Source organism: Neolamprologus brichardi, chromosome 17 (genome assembly GCF_056152115.1).
Source record: "Neolamprologus brichardi isolate AB-2024 chromosome 17, ASM5615211v1, whole genome shotgun sequence".
In the NCBI taxonomy this organism is placed as follows: domain Eukaryota; kingdom Metazoa; phylum Chordata; class Actinopteri; order Cichliformes; family Cichlidae; genus Neolamprologus; species Neolamprologus brichardi.
Window position 1 is genome coordinate 31,048,507 of NC_142120.1, and position 24,970 is coordinate 31,073,476.

Consider the following 24,970-nt stretch of genomic DNA (forward strand, 5'->3'; position numbering starts at 1 on the left):
CAAAATTTTAAGTTATACTTTTTTTTTTTTTTTAGTGGCGGAAACGGGCTTCCACAGATAATTGTGTTTTCCTGTTAAATTAAAAGTCTCTAACAATGGTACAGACTTATAGACTGATAAGTTTTGTTGCCCAGCTTCAACATTAAGGTTATCGTGTTAGTAGCAGCTACCTGATACATTAAGACTAACTTATCAGACAGCTAATTTGAATAAGTAATAGTTAAACAGCTCATGTTACCATGTGCACCAGCCAGATTAGTGTTCATGGTAACTGTTTGATATTTGAATGTTGTTTAAGTCTTTATATAGACAAAGCTGTCCGTATTTATGATGCATCTGATAAAATTGTTTAGCATCAATTAGCATCCAAGTATCTTTTTTTTGCAAACTCTACCTTAAAAAACTAAAACAAAACATTCTGACATTTTCAGAATTTTGATTTTGAAAGGTTTGGTAAGTATCAGTTCTGGTGACCTCCATATAGCCCTATGACTGTTAAGATAACATAGGCCAGACAAAAAAAGTTTAGAAAACAGGAATGCTCCAAAACACGAGCTCGTAGTGGTTTTAGCTATTTCAAAAAACTTCTGTTTCTATTTTTGAACATGGGCTATCTGTTCCTAAGACACTGCTGTTTTACCGATTAGAAGTTGCTTCTATAAGTTTGATTATTAACACTTATCAATGTTTGTCGTATATGGATTTGAAATGTAAACTTTTTAAGCTTTCATTGTGAGTAGTGTGACTATACAGTATGTTCTTATAGCAGTTCGTGAAATAGTCAATTCAGTTTGATTCGGTTTTATTTATATAGCACCAAATTACAGCAGCAGTCACCCTATGGCACTTGTAAAGACCCCCGAATAATCGAAATAAGAAAACGCCAACAGCCAAATGATCCCCTTGTGCGCAATCACTTGGAATCATTGGGAAGAAAAAACTCCCTTATGACAGGAAGAAACCTGCGGCAGAACCAGGCTCAGTGAGGTCGTGACCGGTTGGGAGGGAGGAGTCACAACCTTTAGTCTACTCATTTGTGTTCCTGAACATTAACATGATTTCCTGAGCATGACGTGATCAGTCTGCTCTCATATGTTCTTATTCATGTATACAAAGTGAATGCTGTCAACTTGTAAAGCGCAACAAAAAGTCTGCATTTGGAGCTTGAAAATAACACCCAAGTTTGAGACACATCACTTATAAATACACAAGAATATGTTGGTTAAGTGTAGGCATTTATCTCAGTCAGGTGTAGGCACTGAAATGGATTTTTCTAGGGTTCGGGGTTAGGTTAAGAAAAAGATCAGGGTTTGGTTCAAAATACAACATGTGCCATTTCTTCTAAAGCTTTGTTTTCTTCTTTGCCACAATGATGCCTCCCTGCTTTCTCATAGCAAAATATAAGCTGCTGTGACAAAATATACTTCCTACCAAAATACATTTACAAATTCGTGCTCGCTGACACGAAAAAATGTTGCAGTTTATGTCCGTGAACACGGGAAAATAAATTGCTTTTTCATAAGCAGTCTATTTGAGCTTTTGTTTTTGTTGACTGAGATGTAATACACAGTATATCACACATCCTCACTAGACAGGGTGACTGGATGTTCCCGGAGTCATTGGTTAGTTGTTGTTCTGAGACAGTCCTCATTCGAAGGACCAAGTCATTTGTAATTCTTATTGTATAATGATGGTTTGAGTACACAAACCAAAGGCAGACTTGAGGGACGTGGCTTAACACTCTCTGTGAAGGCTTTTTGAGCTTAAGCAGTGATTTAGAGTGTCGTGGGACAGAGCATGTCCTGTCTGTCTTCCTCAGGCTGGCATCTTTTTGGTGTGCTTTTCTGCCAATCAGCTGATAACAACTTGGCAGGAAGCTGGACTCACTATTAGAACAGATGGTCATCTTTTTGTGTGTGCTTTTGTGCGTGTGTGTAAGGCCACAGAGACTGTGTTTATTTTGCACCAAATCAGCATATTGTGCAAACCATAAGGCAAAATTGGCTCAGCATCAAAGTACATCAAAGTGCGCGTGTCTCTTTTAAGTCAATATTCAAGAGCCATGCTTGAAATTCACCACACTACAGATGTATGCACTACCAATGAATACACACAAACATCCCCTGCTGTGAACTTTAACAATGCCCTGAGTTTTTCAAACCCAGGGGCTTTTAAAACACTCGCGCAAGCACACACATACTCATGCAAGTTTTTAATAATTGATCAGTGAGCCTGTTTGCCAGCTTTAGACAATTGCCATCCGCGTGGTCACTGTGTGACTCCACACAGCTGGCAAAGGGCACAGGTGGAAAAAAGAGAGGAGCAATCTCTTGCTCTTTGTCCGCTTTTAACACTTCATCTCTGTGTTGCTCCGACCTTTACTCCTGTCTCTAGAATGTTCCGTTTTCCTAGTCCACTTTATTTCAGATTTCTTCCTTATGTAGGAAGAATTTTCTGCACGATTTGAATCCATTTTTTTGCTCTAAATCTCATATTCTAGTAATCACACACATCACATAGTTTATGTAATAAATGGAAAGTACTTTTTTTACAATTAAATTAAATAATCAAAAATAAAATGTAGTCATTCATATGTGAATATTTTTATATATTTACAACAAATCTGGGCATGTTTGCCTAAGAATGTAAACATAAATATATCAATATATAAATCAATAACCAATTACTAAAGTCCTAGGATAAAATACTGCTATGTAATATATCAATTAAATGTAAACTGTAGGAACAATATATAATTTCCCTTGACTCAAGAACTATAATTTCTCCTGTATTCTAAGAAGTTTGGAAAGAAAGTACTTCTAGACTTCTTTAGGTTTCACGAAGACTTTTAACTCTCAACCAAGAAGCTTCTACAGTTTGCTTTCTTTCCAATCTCCATAAACTTCAATGACCTGCATGTCTGAGAATCTACACACAGTTTCTCTAAATATCTGTGTACGTTCTAAATCGTTGCCAGTAGAATAGCCTGTCTGCAAACAGCGACTGCAGAGTGTCCAGTGCACTGTTTAGTTCATACAGCAATACATTGTGTATCATTGTTGTTGAAGTTCAGTATGCTACATTGCAGATATCCTGCAATACTTTGGCCCGAGACTCCTAAATATATATATAATATAAACGAGGCAGCTCGACTTGTGTACCTGATTTGTGGCATAATTTGCACAGTACGGTTTCCTGGTCTGTGTCAGACTTTTCATAACCAAATCATGTCCAAGCTAGAGAGATAGCCGTAACTCCTCAGTTTGTTTCGGCTGGTCATTCAGTTTGGAGCTGCCCGGTTTTGTCTCAACTTCACAGGAAATGTTGATATACTCTATTGCAAACGTTATCCAGTGCGATGGGAAAATAGTGCTGTAAACAGTGTATTTTGTCACAGCCCGAAATAAATGATAGAGTATAATAAGTTTACCATCCGATATATTTCGGCATATCGCATAGCCCTACTCTATGATGTTTTAAATCAGTTATGTCCACAAAAGATTTGTATAGCATACTGACCTTTGCGATACATGCAGCAGCCATGACCAACTTTATCATACTACTTGAAATGTGAGTTGGATGCTGTTGAATACAATAGAAACAACAGAAATGACAGAATAATGGATTGTTGTTTATCCTACTTGAGTCAGTATTTTGTTCTTTTCAGCCTGCGCAAAAACACACAAACAGAATTCACTGACATATGCCGGGTTACCAGTTTAAAATCCTTTGACAGAGAGAGAGACAGAAAAGGATAACTCTACACAGGGGTATCCAGAGATAAGTAATGGAGAGAGGTAGCAAGACTTGTTGCCATGGTGACACGCCCCATGTGTATGAGCAAGGTTTTTGAATAAATGACCTTGACAAGCCAGATGTCTATCTGCTTATTCAACTCAGAACAACACACACACACACACACACACACACACACACATAAAGAGACGCTGACACTCCTGATGAGATGGCTTTAAAGAAAGGTAAATGTCTGGGTGTAAAGAAAACAGACAAACGAGGCAGACATCATTATTAGAAACTGAATGTGGGAGATGTATAATGTTTTTACAGGTGAGAAAGTAAGCAGGATCGGAAGTTCTTTCAGGCTTTCTTTTCTTCATATGAGAACTATGATAGTCTCCCAGAAAAGACTGTCCAATAGTCCGTTACATTATCTACATTAGTAGAGTCATACACTTACTATGAAAGCCAGCTTTTCTTTCCAGCTTTGTGTAAGGCAGTATAGGGCAGCTATATGCACTTTGCCATCTGATACTACAAGGATTAATTACGCTTGCTACATTCCTAGAAGTATTTCATTCTTGCTGAGGGTGGTCAACAAACTTCAATGGTCCGCTGACTAAACTGCAGCTTAACCAAGGGAAACGGTGGTAAATAAGGGTACTAATAAAGAACATCCTTTGCATGCCTGTTTTGATTATGGTATGTGATCTGACAACCATTTAGCTTGTCTTGATTATGGACATAGCTAACGACTACTTTGATTATGAGAAATGTTGGTCAAAACCTAAATGTTGGTCAAAACTTAAATGTTTTGACCAACATAAAATTAAGAACCTTACCATTCCTGTTTTAATCAGTTTATACTATCTTAATATGCGATCACATTTTCTTGCTCTACTTAGACATGATAAGGATGCATTATAATAAAAAAACTATAAAATTCTTTTGTGTAATACCTTGAATAACCCTTACGATTACCTATCCCAGATAGCATAACAACACTAAGTAATGTATACTGATTATTGGTTAGTGGCTAGCAAGCAGTACAGATTAAAGTTAAGGAGTACTCTTAGATCCTGCTATGGGCTTGTTAGCCTCCCTGGTATAGGCCTTAGTATTTTAGTATGTTTGCACTGTTTACTAAAATGTGTTTTTGGAGTTTAACTGGGAATTTTTGGGATTTCATATTGCTTTATGTAACAGCAATGCTGCTAGCCTCTAAGCTGTTCAGTGCTAGCTAGCTGCTAAGCACTTCTGGGTTTGTTTGGGCAGTTGGTGATAGGGCTGTTCGATATAACGATATATATCGGATGATAATATAAAAACGTCTATCGTTTCATTTTACGCTATCGTTTGTTTCGTGGTGTCGCAAAATAAACTGTTATTAAACTTATATTTAATATAACCACACTACCGACGGACAAGCGCCTGTTTTTATGCATTGTGGTTAGCAACAACGACGGTAACAGCATCACGTGTCCGCTTGTTTATGTTCCACATAAACCTTTCACAATAAAGCTCAAGATCCTGTTGAGACTTTTCAAAATAAACGGAATCACGTGAAAGGGCAGATTATTTACGAATGAGAATTAAAAAAGAGCCGCCAGGTGCTAAAAAATAAACCTTAGACTCAAACGTTAGAACAGGCTGTAATAAATACTCACAAAGAAACTTTACAACTTATGTCTAAAAATGTATAGTTTCATGCATCGGTTAAAACACTCCAGCTACATGACGCGCAGCTGGAAACACTTCCCGCAAGACGAGCTGCCCGAGATTCACAGAATTTACAGAAAATGTTACATTTTTGTGATTTATTTCGTTATGATAGAATTCTTATATTGGGATATGAGATTTTGGTCATGTCGCACAGCCCTAGTTGGTGACATACTTCCTTTTCTCTAAATCTCTGCCATAAAATTTAAATGTTGGAAAGCTGTTGGCAGCAATAATAGAAAGATTCAATCAAGTGTCATTTTTCTTTGCTTGTTACAAATAACAAACACAATGGATTTCATATTAATAATGGCATTAAATAGCAGAAATGCTATCTAATGCCTCTGTAAGTTCCAGATGTAAACTGCATCCATCTCTTATATACACTTGGACCAGCTATGGCCTTTATAACATGATATGAAGTATTCTTTCTGTAGTTTCACAACGGTATGTTGCTCATGTAGAAAGTAATTTATAGTAAATTAGGGAGACAAAAACACTTTCCTTTATTGTAAATCATGTTAGAGCAAAAGCAAAACCAAGAAACAATAATATAACACGTCTGTGGCAGCAATTCAGTAGAGCAGTACTGTAGAAGCATTGAAATGAAAGAATAAAAGCAGGATCAGTGTGTTTCTCTTCACCTTATACTCCCAATCTACATTTTCCCCCTTTGTTCCACTTTTTCCCCAATGCTTTTTATTTTTGTCTCTTCAGACATTCCTTTTCATTCCTGACCCTTTCACCTACTGACATTTGATGAAGTGAAACCCTAAGGATTTTCACTTGCTTTCTACTTTGTCTCACTTACTTCTGTCACTCGGTTCATTTTATCATTTGGACTTTACTAAATGCCTCCTTGCACACTCCTCTGTCTTCCACCATAAATCTATGAAACATTTGCATTTTAGTCTTACAGCGCCTAAAGCAGCTCAGGGATAAAGTAAACATTCATTACAGAGAAAGAAGGAAAACAAAATGCTAAAGATAAATCAAGACTAAAAAAAGAGAAAGGAAGACTAAAAAAATTCATTTGGTTTGCCTAAGCCTTTTGGCAGAGTTCTCATTTCAGTCTTATTCTTCATTTCACACCTCTCTGTTTCAGCTTTTACTTAAAGTCATACTTCAGAAGGCATTTGCATTCACAAAGGGACACCTGTGACATCTCACGTGCAAATTAAAAACAGTAATCCTTCTAGAACAGAGTACTCTGACGTAACATGCAATGTTACATGCTAACATATTAACATGCTACTTTATCCTCAGACAGCAAGTTCAGTTCTCATGGCTTTTTCACATTTTCTTTTCTTTACGTATTTTTTTAAATACGTATTTATGAATTTAAATTCATAAACGTGTGCATTTGCTTCAGAGAGCCAGTGATGTGATTGTACAGCAATGCTTCTGGTCGATGACATCATGTTCAGGCTGTTGTTGAGCTTTGTTGAAATTAAAAATGCATGTCAATAATTAAAAATGCATTGGTTAAAAAAAAAAAAAGGGGGGGGGGGGTGCATGCATCTATGACATCAGAAAGGTGCTGTTTGGTCATTTATCCAGCGTGAGTTTGTGTGGCTTGATTGAGAATGTATAAAGACATGTAGGACGGCAGTGCTTTAAGCCTTCCTGCTGAACTGAACAATGTTAAATTGTGTCAGATGTGTGTATTAACACTTGGGAAATGCAAATGGCGCTGTGTACGTATAAAAGCTAAGACGTGTAATTTGTACAAAAAGGTCCAGCTTTACCTGCCGTGTCACATCAGATACGTGTTGGAATTTATCAACCTGCAAGCCGTTTCTGCACAAAAGATTGTGATTAGTTTAATTGTGGCAGAAGTCACACAAAGAACTGCTTAAAAGTGTAAAAGGAGCCACACTTGTAACCTTACTGTAATGATTGTCTGTATGTACCCTACCTCCTCCTTAATGGGCGGGCCAAATTGAATTAAATTTTGCACAAACAGCAGCACACATCCAGCGATTGTTAATATCTATATGTAAAAAAAACCAGAACAGATTTATTATTAACCACAATTCTTTTGATTTTCGTATTCACCCACCTGCAAATGTCGTTATGTTCACCATGTTCATGGTTTTGTTTCAAGTGTCACGTTCAGTGTACACCACACGTACGGGACTTAATGATCACAAAAGTTTGTAACTGCAGTGGAATTTTTGTTTAAGCATTGGCTGCTTTTTCTTTCATCTCCAGTCCAGTCCTTGTACCTGGCTATTTTCAGAAGAATGCTTTTCGTTTGTTTGTTTGTTGGTTGGTTTGGACACGTAACATTAACCTATGAATCATTTGAACATAAAGCGACTAACTGTTAACAGAAAAGAACCAAAGAAATTATTTTAAATTGTATCTTCAGTATCTTTGTTACTAGTATTCTGTCACAAAAACACACAATTTTTCCCATTTTCTTTATTCAAGCTATGAAAATAGAATAATTTCACTGAGATAAAACTGTATTTTTGCACCAATAAGATGATTCTTTGTTATTTGCTACCAGAATCCTGGTAAGAGTAAAAGTAAGAAAACATAATTCCAAACAGTAGCTAAAAAACCAACAACCCCTCCATCCCCAGATACTTTTAAGCCTTCTTGCTTCCTCGTGCATACTTTCTAGTTCTGTTAAACAAGGCCACTAACTCTGCAGCCAATATTAAACTGGCACTGACTCTGAAGTCCCGTGTCCGTATCTCTATGCTGCCTCCAGCAGTATTTGAAACCTTGAGATGAGAGTGCGTTGCCAAGGTGGACTGCAAAATATCCACAGCACGTATCCAAGCTGAATAAGAATAATTATTATCTGGTCAGCAAGAGCCAACTCTGGATACATAAAAATTGGATAAAGTAGGGTATCATCCTTAAAAATTCCCACTCTCCGTGTTTCATGTCATGTCTGACCCATATTAAAAAGAGCTCGAGAAGAAAACGATAATCCAGTTTTCAGTTAATCAGCACAACATGATTCTGTGCACAAAATGTTTTTGTGTATCTTGTCAGAACAAACTATTTTGCAGCTATTCCCAGAAAATCCCCTTCTGTGCTGTGTCAACCTCATAGTACCAATAATAACTCTGCTGGCACGCCTGCTTTCTAATACAAAGTTTACCAAATGTGTCACGATCAAGGCAAACAAAAATGCACAGAAGCGCGATGCAAACCAACTTAGAGTTTGTTGTTCTTTACTCTGAGTCACACGTTGGTTTTTATGTGTTTTTCCCGCTTCTTTTTCCCCGCAGCTTGTCCTCAGGGCACCTTTAAGTCATTCCAGGGGCCAGGACTGTGTCAGCAATGTCCGCCCAATAGCCGCTCCACTATCGAAGCTGCCACCCTCTGTGGTTGTCGGAATGGCTATTACCGAGGAGACATGGACAAACCGGAGGACCTGTGTACCAGTGAGTCAGCCTTTTTTTCTCCCCATCAGACACAATAGATAAATCTTTCAATATGAGCTTCAAGATGACCAACACATGTTTGCGAAAGGCAGGATTTTGGATGAAGCAACCAATAGCTGACATACTCGAGCGTATCAGTGGTTGACACCATCGACAGTCCAATATTTCATCATTAAGTTAAAGGCCAACATCTGCTTTGATTTATCATTGCGCCCCTAATTCTCTGTGCCTCGTTCAGAGCGCTGTAGCATCCCTGTCCTCATTAGGGGATTTGGGGAGCGGTAAGTAATAATGCTGCCACATTCCTCGGGCTTTCCATTGAAGTGAATATGTGTTTAGTGTGTTGAAGAGGCTATATTGCTATGCAAGATGAAGCACAGAGTTTGAAAAATGGAGCTCTCAATTCCTCAGAGAGATGGTGTAAGTAGGTTGAGACATGAATCATTTTGGACTGCATGCAGTTAGTCTGTGTGTGTGTGAGTGTGTACCTGTGTGCTTGTACATGTCCAGGTGACCTGAATACAGCTTTATGTTTTGGGGCGGGGGGGTTAAAAAGCACTGGTTCATTCATAGTCTGGCCATATTTTGCTGTCACAGAGTCATGAATGAATTTGCAATGCTGCGTCAGAAAAGCAGAACGAATGTTGACGGTGAATATTGCTGATCGGACCCACATTTTGCGTTATTTTCTTGTGCACTGGCTGTCACATCTGCATTCCTTTTGCATGTTCGTCATTTCATATATTTGAGGAATTGGCGCTTTGCTCTGGTTTACACTAATCAAATCAAACTCAAAAACTGGGCATCTTTTCAGTCGCCGTCCTGCATCAACAGTGTTACACGAAACCCAAATCAAATTCTTGTGACTGACAGAATTTCTTGTCCTTTTTTTTTAATCCTCTGCAGTCAGTGGAGTTCACTAAAAAAATGCTGAACACAAGCTTTAGTTGAGTCTGCAACTAAGCCTCATATGTTAGCGACATAACAGCAGGCAAGCAATACAAAAAACCATCAGTCTTATAACTTCATGTGTGGAAGAATAAATGTTTGCCAGGTATGAGTCAATCTTTTCTTTTTAAATGAGGTTCTTTTACATAGATACACAACAGTGGCGGTGCATAAGGTCGGCAATTAGTGAGACCCTCTTACAAAGTGCTAAGAGCGGGTTTTCTGGACTGAAAATAAACAGCTGTATAATAATGGCTGTCTCTTTGCTCACCTCTGGGATTCTCCCAGCACAGTTGTCATTTATAGAAAAAGTCCCACGACGAACACTCAGACTATTTTGTGGTTTCCACCATGGATCTTACACAGACAGCAAACATCAATTTGCTGATGAAAGCTTGGTTTGTGGATCCCAGGCAGGCACTCAATAGTTTTTCAGTGAATGGACCCACAGTATCCACACCTCATCCTAACCTCCACATGTCACATCAGGTACATACTCTGAATTCATTGACCGGGGTCAGACTGTTAAGTCTGAGTTCCACTGCAAGTCCTGAGACAGCAAAGAGAAAATTTGTTGAACATCCTGAACTGTAGTGAAGCGAGCTTATGGTTGTTGTCCCGCAAAATCCAGTCAGCTTCGGGCTGATCAGACAGCGTGGCTCAGTACACTCAAGATTTCATGTCGCAATTCTTTACTCTTCTTTATGAGTAATAAAAACAGGCTTGTCTCAGCTGATTCACAGAGGATACAGTAAACTTCAGATTAGCAGGGTTAGGGGCTCCAGGCCTGCTTTTCCTGTTATTCTGGTACAGGTCGATCATTTTGTCTAAACGCCGTTAAGAATGCTGAATGAGTGCTGCTCTGATCTTTCTATCCTTGAGACTGAACACTGGTATGTATACCTAGTATAAACCCTGTTTATCGGTTTGTTCTCATGGCATCTTGTTTTCATTGCTGACCTGGATATTTATATGTCTACCTCATGGAGAATGCTCTTTTTACAGCTTCTTCATTTATGCTGGAAATCCTTCTGTGATCATCCACACCATTGCCTTCTGTATTAATCCAATCTGTCTTATGTTTCCATCCACACCAGTATGTTCTTTCATTTCTGCAAAATATTCTGTGCTGTTGATTTGTCTACTCTTAGAGTTCAACTTCCCTATTACGTTTTTTTTTTTTTTTTTTTAGGATTACCTGATTTACTTGCATTGAAAACCTTGAAATTGAAACCAGTTGTGGGTTCAGTCAACACCTCAAACTCATTGTTGTGCTCCTCAAACCATTCCTGGTTCCTGATGATAGAACCTGAGGTTTCCCAGGAAAACATTGGCCAAATCACACTGTCTCCTCCCCATAGTGAATCCTAGTTCCATGTGTTCCCCAGGTAAGCTCCACAGACACCCACAACAGAAAGAAAATGTGATTCATCAGACCACGTCTGATGCTCACACCCCCATTGTTGGTGTCTTTCAATGCTCACACCCCCATTGTTGGTGTCTTTGATGGTGGACCTTGACTGGTCTGTGCCTATGCAGCCCCAGACACAAACCTTTTTGGAAATGCTCTGACACCATCAGCTAGACTCCATCATTTTGCCACCGTTTGTCAAACTCACTCAAATCCTTATGCTTGCTAATTTTTCCAGCTTCTAACACATGGACTTTGAGGACAAAATGTTTACTTGCTCCTTAATATACCCCACCCACAAACAGGTGCCAGGATGAAGAGATAACCTGTGTTATTCACTTCATATGTCAGTGTTCAAAATGTAATGCCTGAACAAGGGCTGGGCGATATGGCCCAAAATTCATATCTTGATATTCTTTAGCTGGATGGCGATATACGATATATATCTCGATATTTTTTTAAGCCATAAAGAACAAAAACAGAGCTCTTAGTCAAAGCTGTGTCCCAGATCTCACACAGGCACATTTATTAACATACAGCGTTAATAAAACTCGTTAACGCATTGACGCCGTGCAGTCCCACGCACGAGGCGATCCGCGCTAATTCGTTAACGGAGATTTGCTGCGTTAATGCAGTTATGGCGTTAACGTCATTTTAACGAGATTAAGCCCGACAGCACTACAATAGTAATCTCCCAATGTTTTCTTTTTACCGACCAGCTCCTCTTCGATAGCCGTGTCCATCTTGTCGTCGCCTGCAGGTGAAGCGATGGCGGAGGGGGAGTTGTGTTCAGTGAAGGAGCGAGGCGAGGCAGAGTAACGTTTGCGTAGAGACAAAAGTGGACGAAAGAGAGGCAAATTATTGGCTCCACAAGAATAATTATAACGTAACATAGACTATATTGATATAAGCGATATTGTCACATCTCATATCTCGTATAAAAATATATCGATATATTTAAAAACTCGATATATCGCCCAGCCCTAGCCTGAACGTTGTGCACAGCAAAGCAAATAGTCATTGTTTATTTAACACTATTTACACAGGTTGGGTGTTTTAAAGTCGATTTAGTAATTGCATTGAAAGTTTACTGAAATAAAATGACAGAGAAAATGTTCAAAAATGACTTTGTCACAATAAATGTGGAGCAGCTGATGTGGTTAACCTATTCTGACAACAGAGGAACCACATGAAAGCCATCACAACAGTGGCAGCAAACTCAAACTGATGCAGACAGAAGAGAAAAAAAGTCGACTTTTTATGTGAAAAGGTGTCAGATGTCAACCTAGTCAGCCTACACAGCTCTGTGAATTACCTGAGTACTTTCAATTCAAGGGCAAAAACAAACCGAGTTACAAGTTTGTTTGTTTTCTTTCAAGCACAAGAGCCACGAGAACAAGGAGTGAAAAAAGTTCAAAAACAGTGGGATGGAAGTTTAATATAGGAAAGAGCTGCAGTTTATTTGTATTTGGCATGAACTCAATCAGATATAAAATCTGACCAGTGAGATGGAAGAGTGAATGTGTGCTGTGTGGATAGTTGCCTGACAGAAAATCATTTCTTCAGCACGCCTCATGGGCTGCAAAGGTATGGAGGAGTGTGTGTGTGTCTTTACCCTGTGTGCATATGTAGAGGTTTTCTGTTTGTGGTATTTTTGTGTACAGGTCAGAGCAATATTGTGTAAGCCATTTACACAACTGTGAAAAAGAACGCGGCTGTAAACAGCAGCACAGATTGTGTCTCTAAGTCTTTTGGAACGCTGTCTCTTGTTGCAACAGTAAAACTGGAACTGGAAAATTTATAATGTGATTATCGCCTCGCTTCTTACTTTTCTGCATTTGAATGTGTGCTTGCTGTGAACTCTGAGTGTCAGACACTTTAAAATAATTTGTATTTGTGCTATTTAGATAAAAAAGTAAAATGGAGTGAACGCCTGTGCCAACACACTGTGTTTGTCTCTAATAGTCAAAGCCCAGACGGGTTTTCTCTTTCCCGCTCTCTCAGTAGAAATGTTTATAAGATGGTGCTTCTTAGATTTTCAGCCCCCCTACTGATTGTTAGCACTTTGATTTCTGCCTCTGAGTGTCTCTTTGAGAAAAGCGCACATGCACATATTCCACAGGGCCATCTCGGCTGTTTCTAATGACTCTGTGATTTACCATATGCCAAGGTTGAATATCCATTTCATCTCAACTGCTCTTGTTTGGCGTGTGCACTGCAGTGTCTGTGATGTGTGCGAGCAATCAAAGAGACGTGCACCCAGTAGGTTTAACCTTGTGAAAACCCTGGTTGTGTACCCTAAAAGCCCTTAGCTGTTCCTCAGATCACAGAGAAGAGAAAAGAGAGCGAACCGGCAAGAGAGAAAAGAGATGCAGATTCCCTACTGGCGCTGAGCTATCGGGTCACTTTTTGAACATTGTAGACACTGTTGGCTGAAGTGCAAACTTCCGACTGGGAACTGCACTTGTCAACTTTCCATGTCAGCAAGCAGCCTTGACAGTTTCTACAACCCTCTCAGTATTATACAAGTGGATGCCAATTAAGATCAAGTATTCGACTGCACTGCAGATGCAGTACGTGAGAACATCGGATGCCCAGAATGGGTAAGAAAGGCACCTAATTTTTATTTTAATTGTCACTGAGTTTAAGAATACTTCCTTGATGATTATTCACATGAATATTAGAGCCCATGAACCCATTTGATGAGCAGATCAATGATAATTATTTATTCAATGATCAAAACAAAGACCTGATTATGAAACTGTGTCTATCTCCATTTCTTGTTATCTTTTTGTTTGAGTTATGTTTTTGTGGTTTGGTTTTGCACATACAACACGTGTCATGCATTTGTCAATGCATCCATGGATTGCTTTATGTCACTGATGTGGATAAATAGTTTAATCAGTCATTGCTCATCCTTATTCATTCCTACCAACCTCTGTATATTTTATATATTTATTTTATTTTTACTCTATTTAATTTGTAAAATATGTATACACACACACACACACACACACACGTATACACACACACACACACATATATATATACACACACGTAGACATACATATTTAGTATACACATTCAGTAATATGCATACACTCTTATATTGTACATATATTTATTCATATAATTCTCAGATTTAGCCATAATTATATTTGCTTGTTCTTATGTTATTGTACTTTGCACACCTCTGTTGCTTGTGAAGCTCGCACACAAGAATTTCACTCACATGTACTGTACCAGTGTACCTGCACATGTGATGTGACAATAAAAGTGATTTGATTTGATTTGATTTATTCAGTTGGTAGCATTATTCTGTGTTCTTAAGATAAGATAATTTGAGTATAATGTTGTTGGATTGGTGGATCCCATATTGATGATTTGCATTTTTCTCTCGCTTGCTGCACTCATGGGATTTGGTGGCAGTGATTGTGCGTAATTCTGGTAAGTTTTGTAAATTTTGTCAAAGGCGAGGCCATTGGAAGACTGACAGTTTTAGCCTTCAGAGTTGTGGGAAGTAGGAAGGAGGAAGTGTGTACGGGGGCGAGCTTCTGAAACGTTGAACATCTTGGATTGTGAGATGAAATCTCAGGTCTCAAAATGTGAGCTGGACTTTTATTTACCATTTATCACCTATGGGTGATAAATGGTAAATAAAAGTCTTCCAAGCATTTCTCACAAGCGTGGCGAGAAAGTAGGCATCAAGATATCATCATAACACAGGTGTCTTTGACTCCTTTTATTTACTTTGTTTTGGCATCAGTGTTGCCGCCATTGGGTGAGACATTTGTGTGTGCATATATATCTGCATTGAGTGTAGGGCTGAAGGTTCTCTCTGGAAGCCAAGTATGGGCTGTTGTTCTTACACCTGTTAGTGTTGTGCATGTCCCAAATGAAGCAGTGAAACAGTGTGGAGCAAATGAAGCAGTGTTTCCTGATGTGCTGAGTGTTCAGCAATAAGCCAAGCACAGTTAGCTAACAGGTACTTAAAAGATAAGGACCTGTAGGGTTCTGAGTTAGCGTTGCCTCAGGTCCCTTGGTATTTCTGTCACTGGGATCTGGTGAAAGAATCACCATCTCATTATGGTTATTACATGGTAAGGTGATAAGGTGCACAAATCCATTTGGAGTTGCAACAGGAAGTGCATCTGGCATACAAAATCTGACAAATCAAATAAGCAATGTTTCCCTTTGCAGCGAATCCTTGTGATCAGTGAAACTACTAAAAGTAGTGGCTTAGTAGTGCAGTGGTTTACATATTCCAACAAAGCATTTCTGAGTTTGTGTGATGGGGTTCTGGTTGGTCTACAGAGACCATGTGCTTTGTAAATGTGTATACCTTTAAGTGTTAATACAAAAAAATAAGATGTTAACTTAAAAAAAAAAGAAGTGTAATTCAAACACAAGTTTAAGGACTATTGAAATTAAGCAGAGCAATGGTGAAGTGCTGGTGGAATTGAACTCTCTGTGGAAGAAATGGGCAGTCTCTGGCCCACAGTTTAGCAATTTCGTCTGGCAGCTGGTCCAGGGTCTCCACTGTGAGTCTCATCTGCAAATTGGGAGTCAAGTTCTTCAGACTAAATGAGGAGCAGACTTTAATCATGTTATTGTATTTACTATATCATTATTCATTGTTGTCGGGGTAAGCACAGAGTAGCAGCAGTGCAACCCATCTGTGGCCTCTGCAAACTGAAGTCCCAGAATAAACTCCAGGGACATGATGGAGGTGATTGTAATTGTCACAATTGCTATTGATATTGACAGTTTGGATAACTATGATTTATCATACTGCTGAGAAACCCTTCAGAAACTTTGGAGGTTTGTGTGACTGTGCAAATATCCAGTACGTTTCATCTACTTACGATTGTGGATGGGCCTTTGGCCTGGCAGCTGAGAGAGCCCAAAGTCAGTGACTTTGAATCTGTAAAGGTCTTGGTGATGGCTGACTAACATCACATTTTAGAAGTTTAGGTCATAGATTTCAACAAGTGATATAACATTGTCAAATTCTTCATTCCTTGCATAATAAACAATAAGAGTGGATGAGAACAGCGCTTTAAAAACTAACTTGGTGGAATAAAAAGTAAAGCAGTTCAGAGAAACAGGTGTGTTCAGCTTTCAGTACTGAAACGTGAACGTTGTGGTAAAACTATTCTGGCATCCTGAGAAAGTTCTACATTTCATTAGTTTAAAACATCACAAGTCCAGGCTCTGAATAGATTAAGATGATGAATAAAGCTTACAACTGAGATTGATTTAACGCAGTGGTTCCCAAACTGTTTTTGCTGGGCCCCCCTTTGTTTTACAAGAAGAATGTTTGCCCCCCCACCACCACCACCGCGCACACATCCTCCAACCACACACACCCATATTTTGCTCCATTGCAGTTTATTTCACACCTCAAACATTTAGTAAACAATTAAGCAAATACAAGTAATCTGCAGGTAGTAAGAAAGTAAACTACTAACTCTTTTACGCTACATCCACACCTACACGGGTATTTTTGAAAACGCAGCTGTTTCGTCCACACGTAAACGGCGTTTCGAATCACCGAAAACGGAGATTTTTTAAAAACGGCTTTTTTGCGTTTACGTGTGGACGAGGAATACAGAGTTCGTCACGCAGTGTCAAAGGTATGTGCCTTTTTTCACGTCACGCTCTGCGCCACGTTATTGTTTACATGAGATGAATTGCAGAATGGCAGATAGTCAGATTAACAGTATTTTGTCTCTATCTGCAGGTTTTACACGCTTACATAAACACGCAGTTACTGTCCCTCCATTTACAAAGGCAGAGGCGTCACGATGTGATTATTTTACGTGTAGTTGTTTTTTTTCTGTGTAATAATATTCAACATTGCTATCAATACATTTTTCAAAAAATGCCTCTCTGTGTAAAATAGGTTTAAAAACATAAACAGCTGTGGGATGCTGTTTGTCCGTGATTTGAACCGGGGGAACAAATTGTGGCAGGATCAGCCTGATATTATTTGTATCCCCCTGTAACTTTACTGTATAAAGAGCTAACATCTCCAAAATGTCAGGAGTAGTTAGTCATTACAACAAGTGTTTGTGAACTAAAAATCACGAATGTGGGATGCTGTTTGTCCATGATTTAAACAGCCCAGTGCTGCTCCCGACAAAGGGAAAACTAATTCTGCAGGGGAGACCTACCTCAGCACTTGTGCAGGTGAAATCAAAGGGAAGATATGCTTCACCATATTTTCTAGTCTTTGGCTTAGAATGAAGTTGGTTTGGAAACATATTCAGCGATGCTTCATCTCCTGCTTTGCGTTTCTGTAGGCGCCCGTGCTAGCAGTGTCCAAGCGTTTTGTTTTTTTTCCCCCCTTTTCATCCCCCTGCCATGGCTCTGCGGGCGGGCCCCACACTTTGGGAAGGTCTGATTTAACGAGACATAAAAAGTGAAGGGCTTCTGAATTTAAATATTGTAGAGAAGAAAAACATTTCAGTGCAGAACTATATTTGATTAAATGTGTTCATTAAAAACAGTAATAATATTATAAATGAACCAAAGTACTGATTTTAGAGCTGATTCAAACATGTTAAGTTAAATTCACCACAGTTAACAACTGAAGGTGCTCAAGCTTAACATGTCTGCAGCTCTTTAGTCTTACATTAATGGTGTTTTCGCACTCAGCCTTGTTTTTGACATCAAAAAGAAAAAAAATGTCAGCATTTTTTTTTTTTAATTGGAACACCACCAAACTCAGACCCTATCTGAGTCCCCAGTTTTATTTCCGTAATCATTGTGAACATATGCTGCTCTCTTTCTTTCCTACTTTCTTTCTTTCACTGATCAATGTCTGATAAATGGGATTTAGCTTTTTTTGGTGGCCTTGGCTAAATTAGTTATTAGTACCTGTTCCCCCGAGCTGGATGGGGAGATATATTTATCATCAATTAATTATTAATTTCCAGGACCAACCCCAATGTTTTTAAAAACCTCAGCTGTTAGGTTAGTAAATATATCTTATTATGTTTTTCACCATTTTATACATAACAAAAGCTTTAAAACAAAACCACAAAGTTTACATGTGCAATAAAGAACCAGGAAAATGTGAAAGCATACCTGTTCTACGATCTTATTTGTTTATCTGATATCCATCCACTAATTATAGTTTACAACAGGCAGATATTCTATCACGTACGTGACAAATGGTAACATTATTTGGTTCACAATTAGTTTCATAGTTTGTATACATACTGGTAGTATATAAACACGCATGCTCGGTGCAGTGTGGCGGGTAGAAAATTTTCCGGTGGGGGAGTGGGATTAATTATGCATTCATAGCATGTGGGAGAAAAAAACTCACAGTGGATTATTTCCATGGCAACGTATACTCAGTGGTTACGATAAAACCATTTTAACCAAGGAAAAACTCACAATGCAATGAGTATATATGATAAATCACCCACCCTTAATTTTAAGAATGGTAGGGCCCTTGCATTTTTATTTCCTTATTTTACCTAAAAAGGCACAAACTTTACTATTGGTTCACTTTACTGAAATCATTCCTCATGAGACAATATTGTGTAAAGCTAAGGAAAACACATAATGTTAAATCTAATATCCCATATCAACAAAAAACAAATTTCAGTTATTTATTTAGTATGGTTATCAACTGTTACACACACACACATAGACAAATTCTTCCATGTAAACAGGTGACATTCCCTCTCACTCATTATTCTTCTTTCCAGGTGTCCCTTCAGCTCCTCGCAATGTGGTCTCAGTGGTCAACCAGACATCGGTGATGTTGGAGTGGCACTCACCACGTGACACTGGCCACCGCGACGACTTGTCGTATAATTTGTTGTGTCGCCGATGCCACAGCAATGAGCGGCGGGCTTGTCAGCCATGTGATGACAGCGTGGTGTTTGTTCCAGGCAAACAGGCATTAAAGGAAACAAGGGTTGAGATCAGCAAGCTGCGGGCCCACACGTCGTACACCTTTGACATACAGGTTTGTCCACAGACGGAGGGCTGCCTCCCTTTTTCATGCTTTGTTTGTGCTGTGAAGAGATTTGTTGAGTGTTTACAGCAGTGAAAAATCCATTTTGTGTATATCAAACAGGCACTTCGTGTAGGCCTAGACTCATTGTCAGTTAGTGGGAGTTGCAGTCATGCTGGATTTGCAGCAGTAGCATTGGACTCCAGAGGTGTACTAAAAACAGCAAAAAACACATTAAATAAATTTTCATGCATATTTCCAACACTCTCCCCAAAATGCCACTATTTAGCAATTTATTGGCCACATGACTCATGCGCCTCATCACACGAGCCATTGTGTCAAAAAAGGAGTTGACTCTGTTTATTAAGGGACACTCCCACTAGATTTAAATACGTGGGATTGTCCACCATTTCGTTTCAGAACTCAAGAAGCTTCTGGGATAAGAGATTAAACATCTTCAAGAAACTTAAAGAATCCAGTCGCTTTCTTTCCAAGCTCCTTAGAATACCATGACATGGATGACTGAGAACCTACACAGACATTTCACAGCAAATGTGATGTTGATATTTACTGTATTTTAGTTGTATTTTTTGTCCACTGTCAAGAACAGCAAAAGTTAGTACTTAAAAAAAGTAGTTATGCTTATTACCCACTTTAAAAACAACCTTGCTGTCAGCTATTTTTTGAAATGCAAATAGTAACCATAATGCTCAAGGTTACTGAGGCTACATAGATGCTTGCTGACATGCAGGCTTTTATGCACAATCTGCAGTTATAACTCTCAACTTACAGGGTCACCCTGAAGTCTATAAAACCAGTACAATTGCGTCCCTTCAATCTTCTGCCATCTGCCTCATTTCCCATACACGTGTAAGTCTAAAATCAAGGCCAGTGGTATTAGAATTCAGTTCAATGAGTCCAATGACTCTACTAACTAGAGGTGGCTATTTTTTAAAAATAGAATCCAATCCCTGACTATATGAATAGTGTGGCCCATCTGTTGCGGGATGAATATGTCAATATTGATGAACGATAAATTTAGTCATTAAATCAATGTGCCCATATGTCTACTCGTCTTTTCCTCCCATGCATTGAAATTTTACCCCGTTATCATGAGAAACAGGGAGCATACGGGGGGGAAAAAAGCTGTACTGTTTGGTGGGAGCACCTACTGCTAGAGGTGGGCAAGCATCGGTACTATCGATACTAATCCATTAGGTACCAACCGGATCAATACAACACGATAGGATTGATATTTTGTATCTGTCCTCTAAGTTTAATATGTAGTCCAGTGAATTGTTTTAAATACAAATTAATTAGAAATTCTCTTCTTGGATTTTGTTTCTGGGATCTGCTGGAATCACTCACCTAGCTTGTGGGTCACTACACCGAGTGCTCTGATTACCCCTGGGACCACTGTTACTTTCACACTCTACATCTTCTTGAGTTCTTTTCTTAGCCCTTGATACGTCTCGAGCTTCTCATGTTCCTTTTTCCTGATGTTGTTATCACTTGGTATAGCTAATTCTATCTGTCTCAGGCATCTTTACACAGCCTGCACCTGGCGTCTTGCCTGGCGTGATAGACCCCAGCCCAGTCTTTCAGACCAGCTTTGTCCAGCCACTAGTAGGATTTCTGAATGTTAGCTACTTCCTCTATCTGCCAGTGGTACATACCGTGCATGGTCCCGTCCTTCCATGGCTCCTCCTCTCCTTTCTTGGGTTTTGTTTACCTGAGGTATTCACTAAGCACGCAGTCGGTTGTGGACATCTTTCTGATTTACTCATGGATGTTTGTTGTCTCATTCTGGACAGTGGTTCTGACAATAACCAGTCCTCGGCCCTTCTTCCTTTCACTTAGCATGCAGTCTCAGGGTGCAGGATTTTGGGTGAAAACCATGCATAGTCAGGAGCTTTCTTGTTTCGATGTCAGTGGCTTCTGTGTTCTCCTTTGGCCAGAAGGGTTCTTGATCATGGGCAGGGCGTAGGTGCTGATTGCCCAGGTATTGTTTTTTCCATTCATCTGACTCCCCAGGACTTGCCCTACCCTCTGCAGGTATTTGGTGTTTGCCGCTTTTTAGCAACCTCTTCATGGTTCCCGTTTGCCTGTGGGTAGTGCAATCCTCACAGTTCTGACTATCTTCCCTCTCTTTGTTACCATCGAACTACACTTCTCCAGTCCGATTGACATTCCAATGTCGTTGCAGTGAATCGATGTCTTCTTCACTCTTGGCATACAGCTTGATGTCATCCATGTAGAGGAGGCAGCTAACAATTGCTTTATTCCTTAGTCTGGATCTGTAGCCAGTCTTGTTAATGATCCTAATGTGGGGGATCAGGCCTATCCAGAACAACTGTAGGGAAAGGCCATCTCCTTGGTAAACCCTGCACTTGATGGTGACATGTCCAGTTGGATAGTGTTATTCGCCACATCCCCATTAAGTTCCTGTTGAAGGTGCTATGGGTCCTGTTGATCTTGTGTAGTTCTAGATATTCCAGGATCCATGCGTGGAGCATTGAGTCATAGTCTTTCTTGTAGTCAATCCAGCCAGTTCACAGTTTGGTCAGCTGGTCTTTCAGTCTCGGTCTCTGGTATTCCTCGGTCTCTGCCAATTCCATTCTGTGCCCCGCTCATGTGTTGAGCAATGTCCCTGTTCATGTTAGCCGCTATGATTCCTGACATCATGTGGTACTGAGGCAGGTTATTGGTTGGATAGGCACGGTTCTTTCTGGGGATCCTTGGGGATCAGGACTGCCTGGCCTTCATTTAGTCATATTGGGTATCTCTTGTCAATTAGCAGTTGGTTCATTTGTGCTGCCAGACGCTCATGGAGTGAAGTCGGCTTTTTCAGCCAGTAAGCTTGAATTATGTTGGGGCCTGGTGTTGTCCAATACTTCATACTGGAGACCCTTTCTTTGATGTCTGCCACTGTGATGATTACTGGATCCTATTCAGGGAGATTGCTCTGGTTGTGCTGTGGGTTGCGTTCTTCTCCCATATGCTCTTCCAGTATTGCTCTGTCTTCAGTCTTCGTGGGGCTATTCTTACATAGCCATACCAAGACTGGAGGTGGGGCAGTGTCGCAGTGTTCCCTTGGTTTACTCTCCTGATTTCCATCTCTCTGGTATTCCCGTTCAAGCGAGTGGTGACAGTCTAGGGAGGCTTACTGGATACAGGCGCCCTGGTCAGGCATTGAACCTCTGAAGTTCAAAAGATGTGTAGTGTTACTAATGAGTGCTAGCTACCATTTTCCAGGGCCAGGTCAAATGTGCACATTTACCCAAACTACACACGGTAATTACTTCTAATTTGCTCACTTCCAAATTTGCCTTTCTACACAACTTAATTAGTTCTGATTGGATCTCGTCTCTCCTGAATATTTTCATATTATGTTCTTTTGTTGACGAAAGTGTTGGCTCATATAATCATAGTTTTTGTCCTCGTGCATTAGTTTGTTATTTGATATTGTCTTGTTTTAAGCAAAGAAAAAAGGTTGTTGACGAAAACTATGACGTAAATTAACACTGGTTTTACCACAATTCAACCATGCATGAAAATGTACTAACTACTCTAATAACACAAAGTTTTTGAGGCAAAGTTAGATGTGCCTTTTATAGTCTTGATAGGAGGTATTATTTGATTAAGGGACACAGAATAAATAGGGCTTGGAGTAAGTCATTAGTAATTGCCAGCCTTTATTTGCTATGACTGAAGACATTGTTCAACCATCAAAATGATTAGTTGAGCTCATGACAAATATAATACGTGGCAGCTAATTAGATGGTCTTTAAAAAGCACTCCCAACCTGTTAATTGTGTCTCAGTGTTGGTGAGATGAGACACATTTGGAGATCTTGAAGCTTCACAAAGGGACTAGCAGAATTTTTATTCCCTGATATTAAACTAGCTTCTTGTTTCTGATACCTAACTGACTGCTAAACCACAGCAAGCCCAATAACAGATTAACAGCTGTAACTGGGAGAGCTGGGTCTCTGCATTTTTGTGCATGTTAAGGTTGAAATGACGCAGATACTGCATACACAAGAAAAGAGTGTGTCAGATGTTTTTTAAGCCTCTAAATAATTTACATCCATCTATTTTTCTTCCGCTTATCTAATTCTGAGTCGTTGGGGTGGATGGGCCGGAGCCTATCCCAGCTGTCACAGGGTGAGAGGATGGGGCCAATATAGCCTGAACTCTCTTAACCACGCTTTCTTTAAGTGGTCATCAGGAATAGTTCTTCAGGCTTCTTGAAGAACATTACACAGCCTTTCTTTGGATATTGTTGCAGAATTTTTTTCTCCCCATTTCTTAAAGACATGACTGTCAAATATTCTATCTAAAGAAAAACGTGAAAGTACCACTGTGAATATCACGAGAGAGTCTGGCTCCTTAGATCTACAGGGTGGGCCATTTATATGGATACGCCATAATAACATGGGAATGGTTGGTGATATTAAAGTCCTGTTTGTGGCACATTAGTATATGTGAGGGGGCAAACTCCTCAAGATGGGTGGTGACCATGGTGGCCATTTAGAAGTCGGCCATCTTGGATACAACTTTTGTTTTTTCAATAGGAGAGGGCCATGTGACACATCAAACATATTAGTAATGTCACAAGAAAAACAATGGTGTGCTTGGTTTCAACGTAACTTTATTCTTTCATGAGTTATTTACAAGTTTCATATATATATATATATATATATATATATATATGGAGAGAGAGAGAAATGAGGGATGGTTTAAGGTTGTTGCACAGTAGTGTATTTCCAGTTGCAGGTTATCATACCCTTGTAGATTAGCTCATCTACTGTATAGCATTTCACTACAGATCACACTACGATTTCTCCTACTCTGCACTCAGTCTAACCGAGTTCTGGCTACACTGCAGCAGTACTATCATGTTTTTCATACTCACCTGACAAGGCTTAACTGTTTTAATATTATAAGTGAAACATACAATTTCGCTGCAAAGAAAAATGTGTGACTCTATCTATCAGAATCAGGCAGCCATACTTCCTAGGTCTCAAAGAAATGCATGAATCTGAGGTTTCCCTTATAATACTCAACATGTAATATAGTTAATGCTTGTGACAGTTGAACTTGTTAGCTTTGCTATTTTCATATCATTCTGTGGCATTAAACTTAGCTACTCTTAGCTTGACAAATGTTACTAGCACCATTTGTCATTTCAGGCAAAAAACAACAGCGGTTGCTAGCTAAAATTGAGAAAGGTAAATCGTGTGCTAGTTGTTCAAGCTATCAGCCACCATTATTATTGTTAAACAGATGCATTGCTTGAATGGAAAGGCACCAAGAGCTATGAAGAGATGGGGGTGGAGAACTCAGTTCAAATAACTATTAACTTTAATGTCTGAGGGTGGAATAACCATTACTTTTCTATAGGCAGTCAACGGAGTCTCCAACAAGAGCCCTTACCCCGCCCAACAACTGTCAATCAACATTACAACCAATCAGGCTGGTAAGTTGGGAGAGAAATGGCTCTTTGCGTGTGTGTGTGTGTAAGCATCTGTGTGTGTGCTAGCATACCCCGGGGCACCGTGGATTATGTGAGGGAGGGATGGCCGGGGAGATAAAGGAAATTGAGCTACAGCCTTTTAATTCATAAAACATGTTATGTGCTTGTCATCGCTCTGCCTGTTCTCGCTCTCCTTCCCCCTTCTCTCTCTTTCTTTCCTTTCTTTCTCTCTCAATTCTGCTTTTCTCAGCTTTCTCCCCCCTTTCCCTGCTTTCCTCACCCTAGGTCTCCCTC

General features: G+C 39.5%; 1 protein-coding gene across 1 annotated transcript in view; it reads left to right on the plus strand.

Moving 5' to 3' along the window:
- Positions 1-24,970, plus strand: part of LOC102794561 (ephrin type-B receptor 1-like) — a 120,668-nt gene that overhangs the window by 43,674 nt on the left and 52,024 nt on the right. The window contains exons 6-8 of the mRNA XM_006804012.3: positions 8,709-8,864; positions 18,948-19,210; positions 24,604-24,679. Of these exons, the coding sequence (XP_006804075.2) occupies positions 8,709-8,864; positions 18,948-19,210; positions 24,604-24,679 (495 nt within the window). The remainder of the gene's footprint in view (positions 1-8,708; positions 8,865-18,947; positions 19,211-24,603; positions 24,680-24,970) is intronic.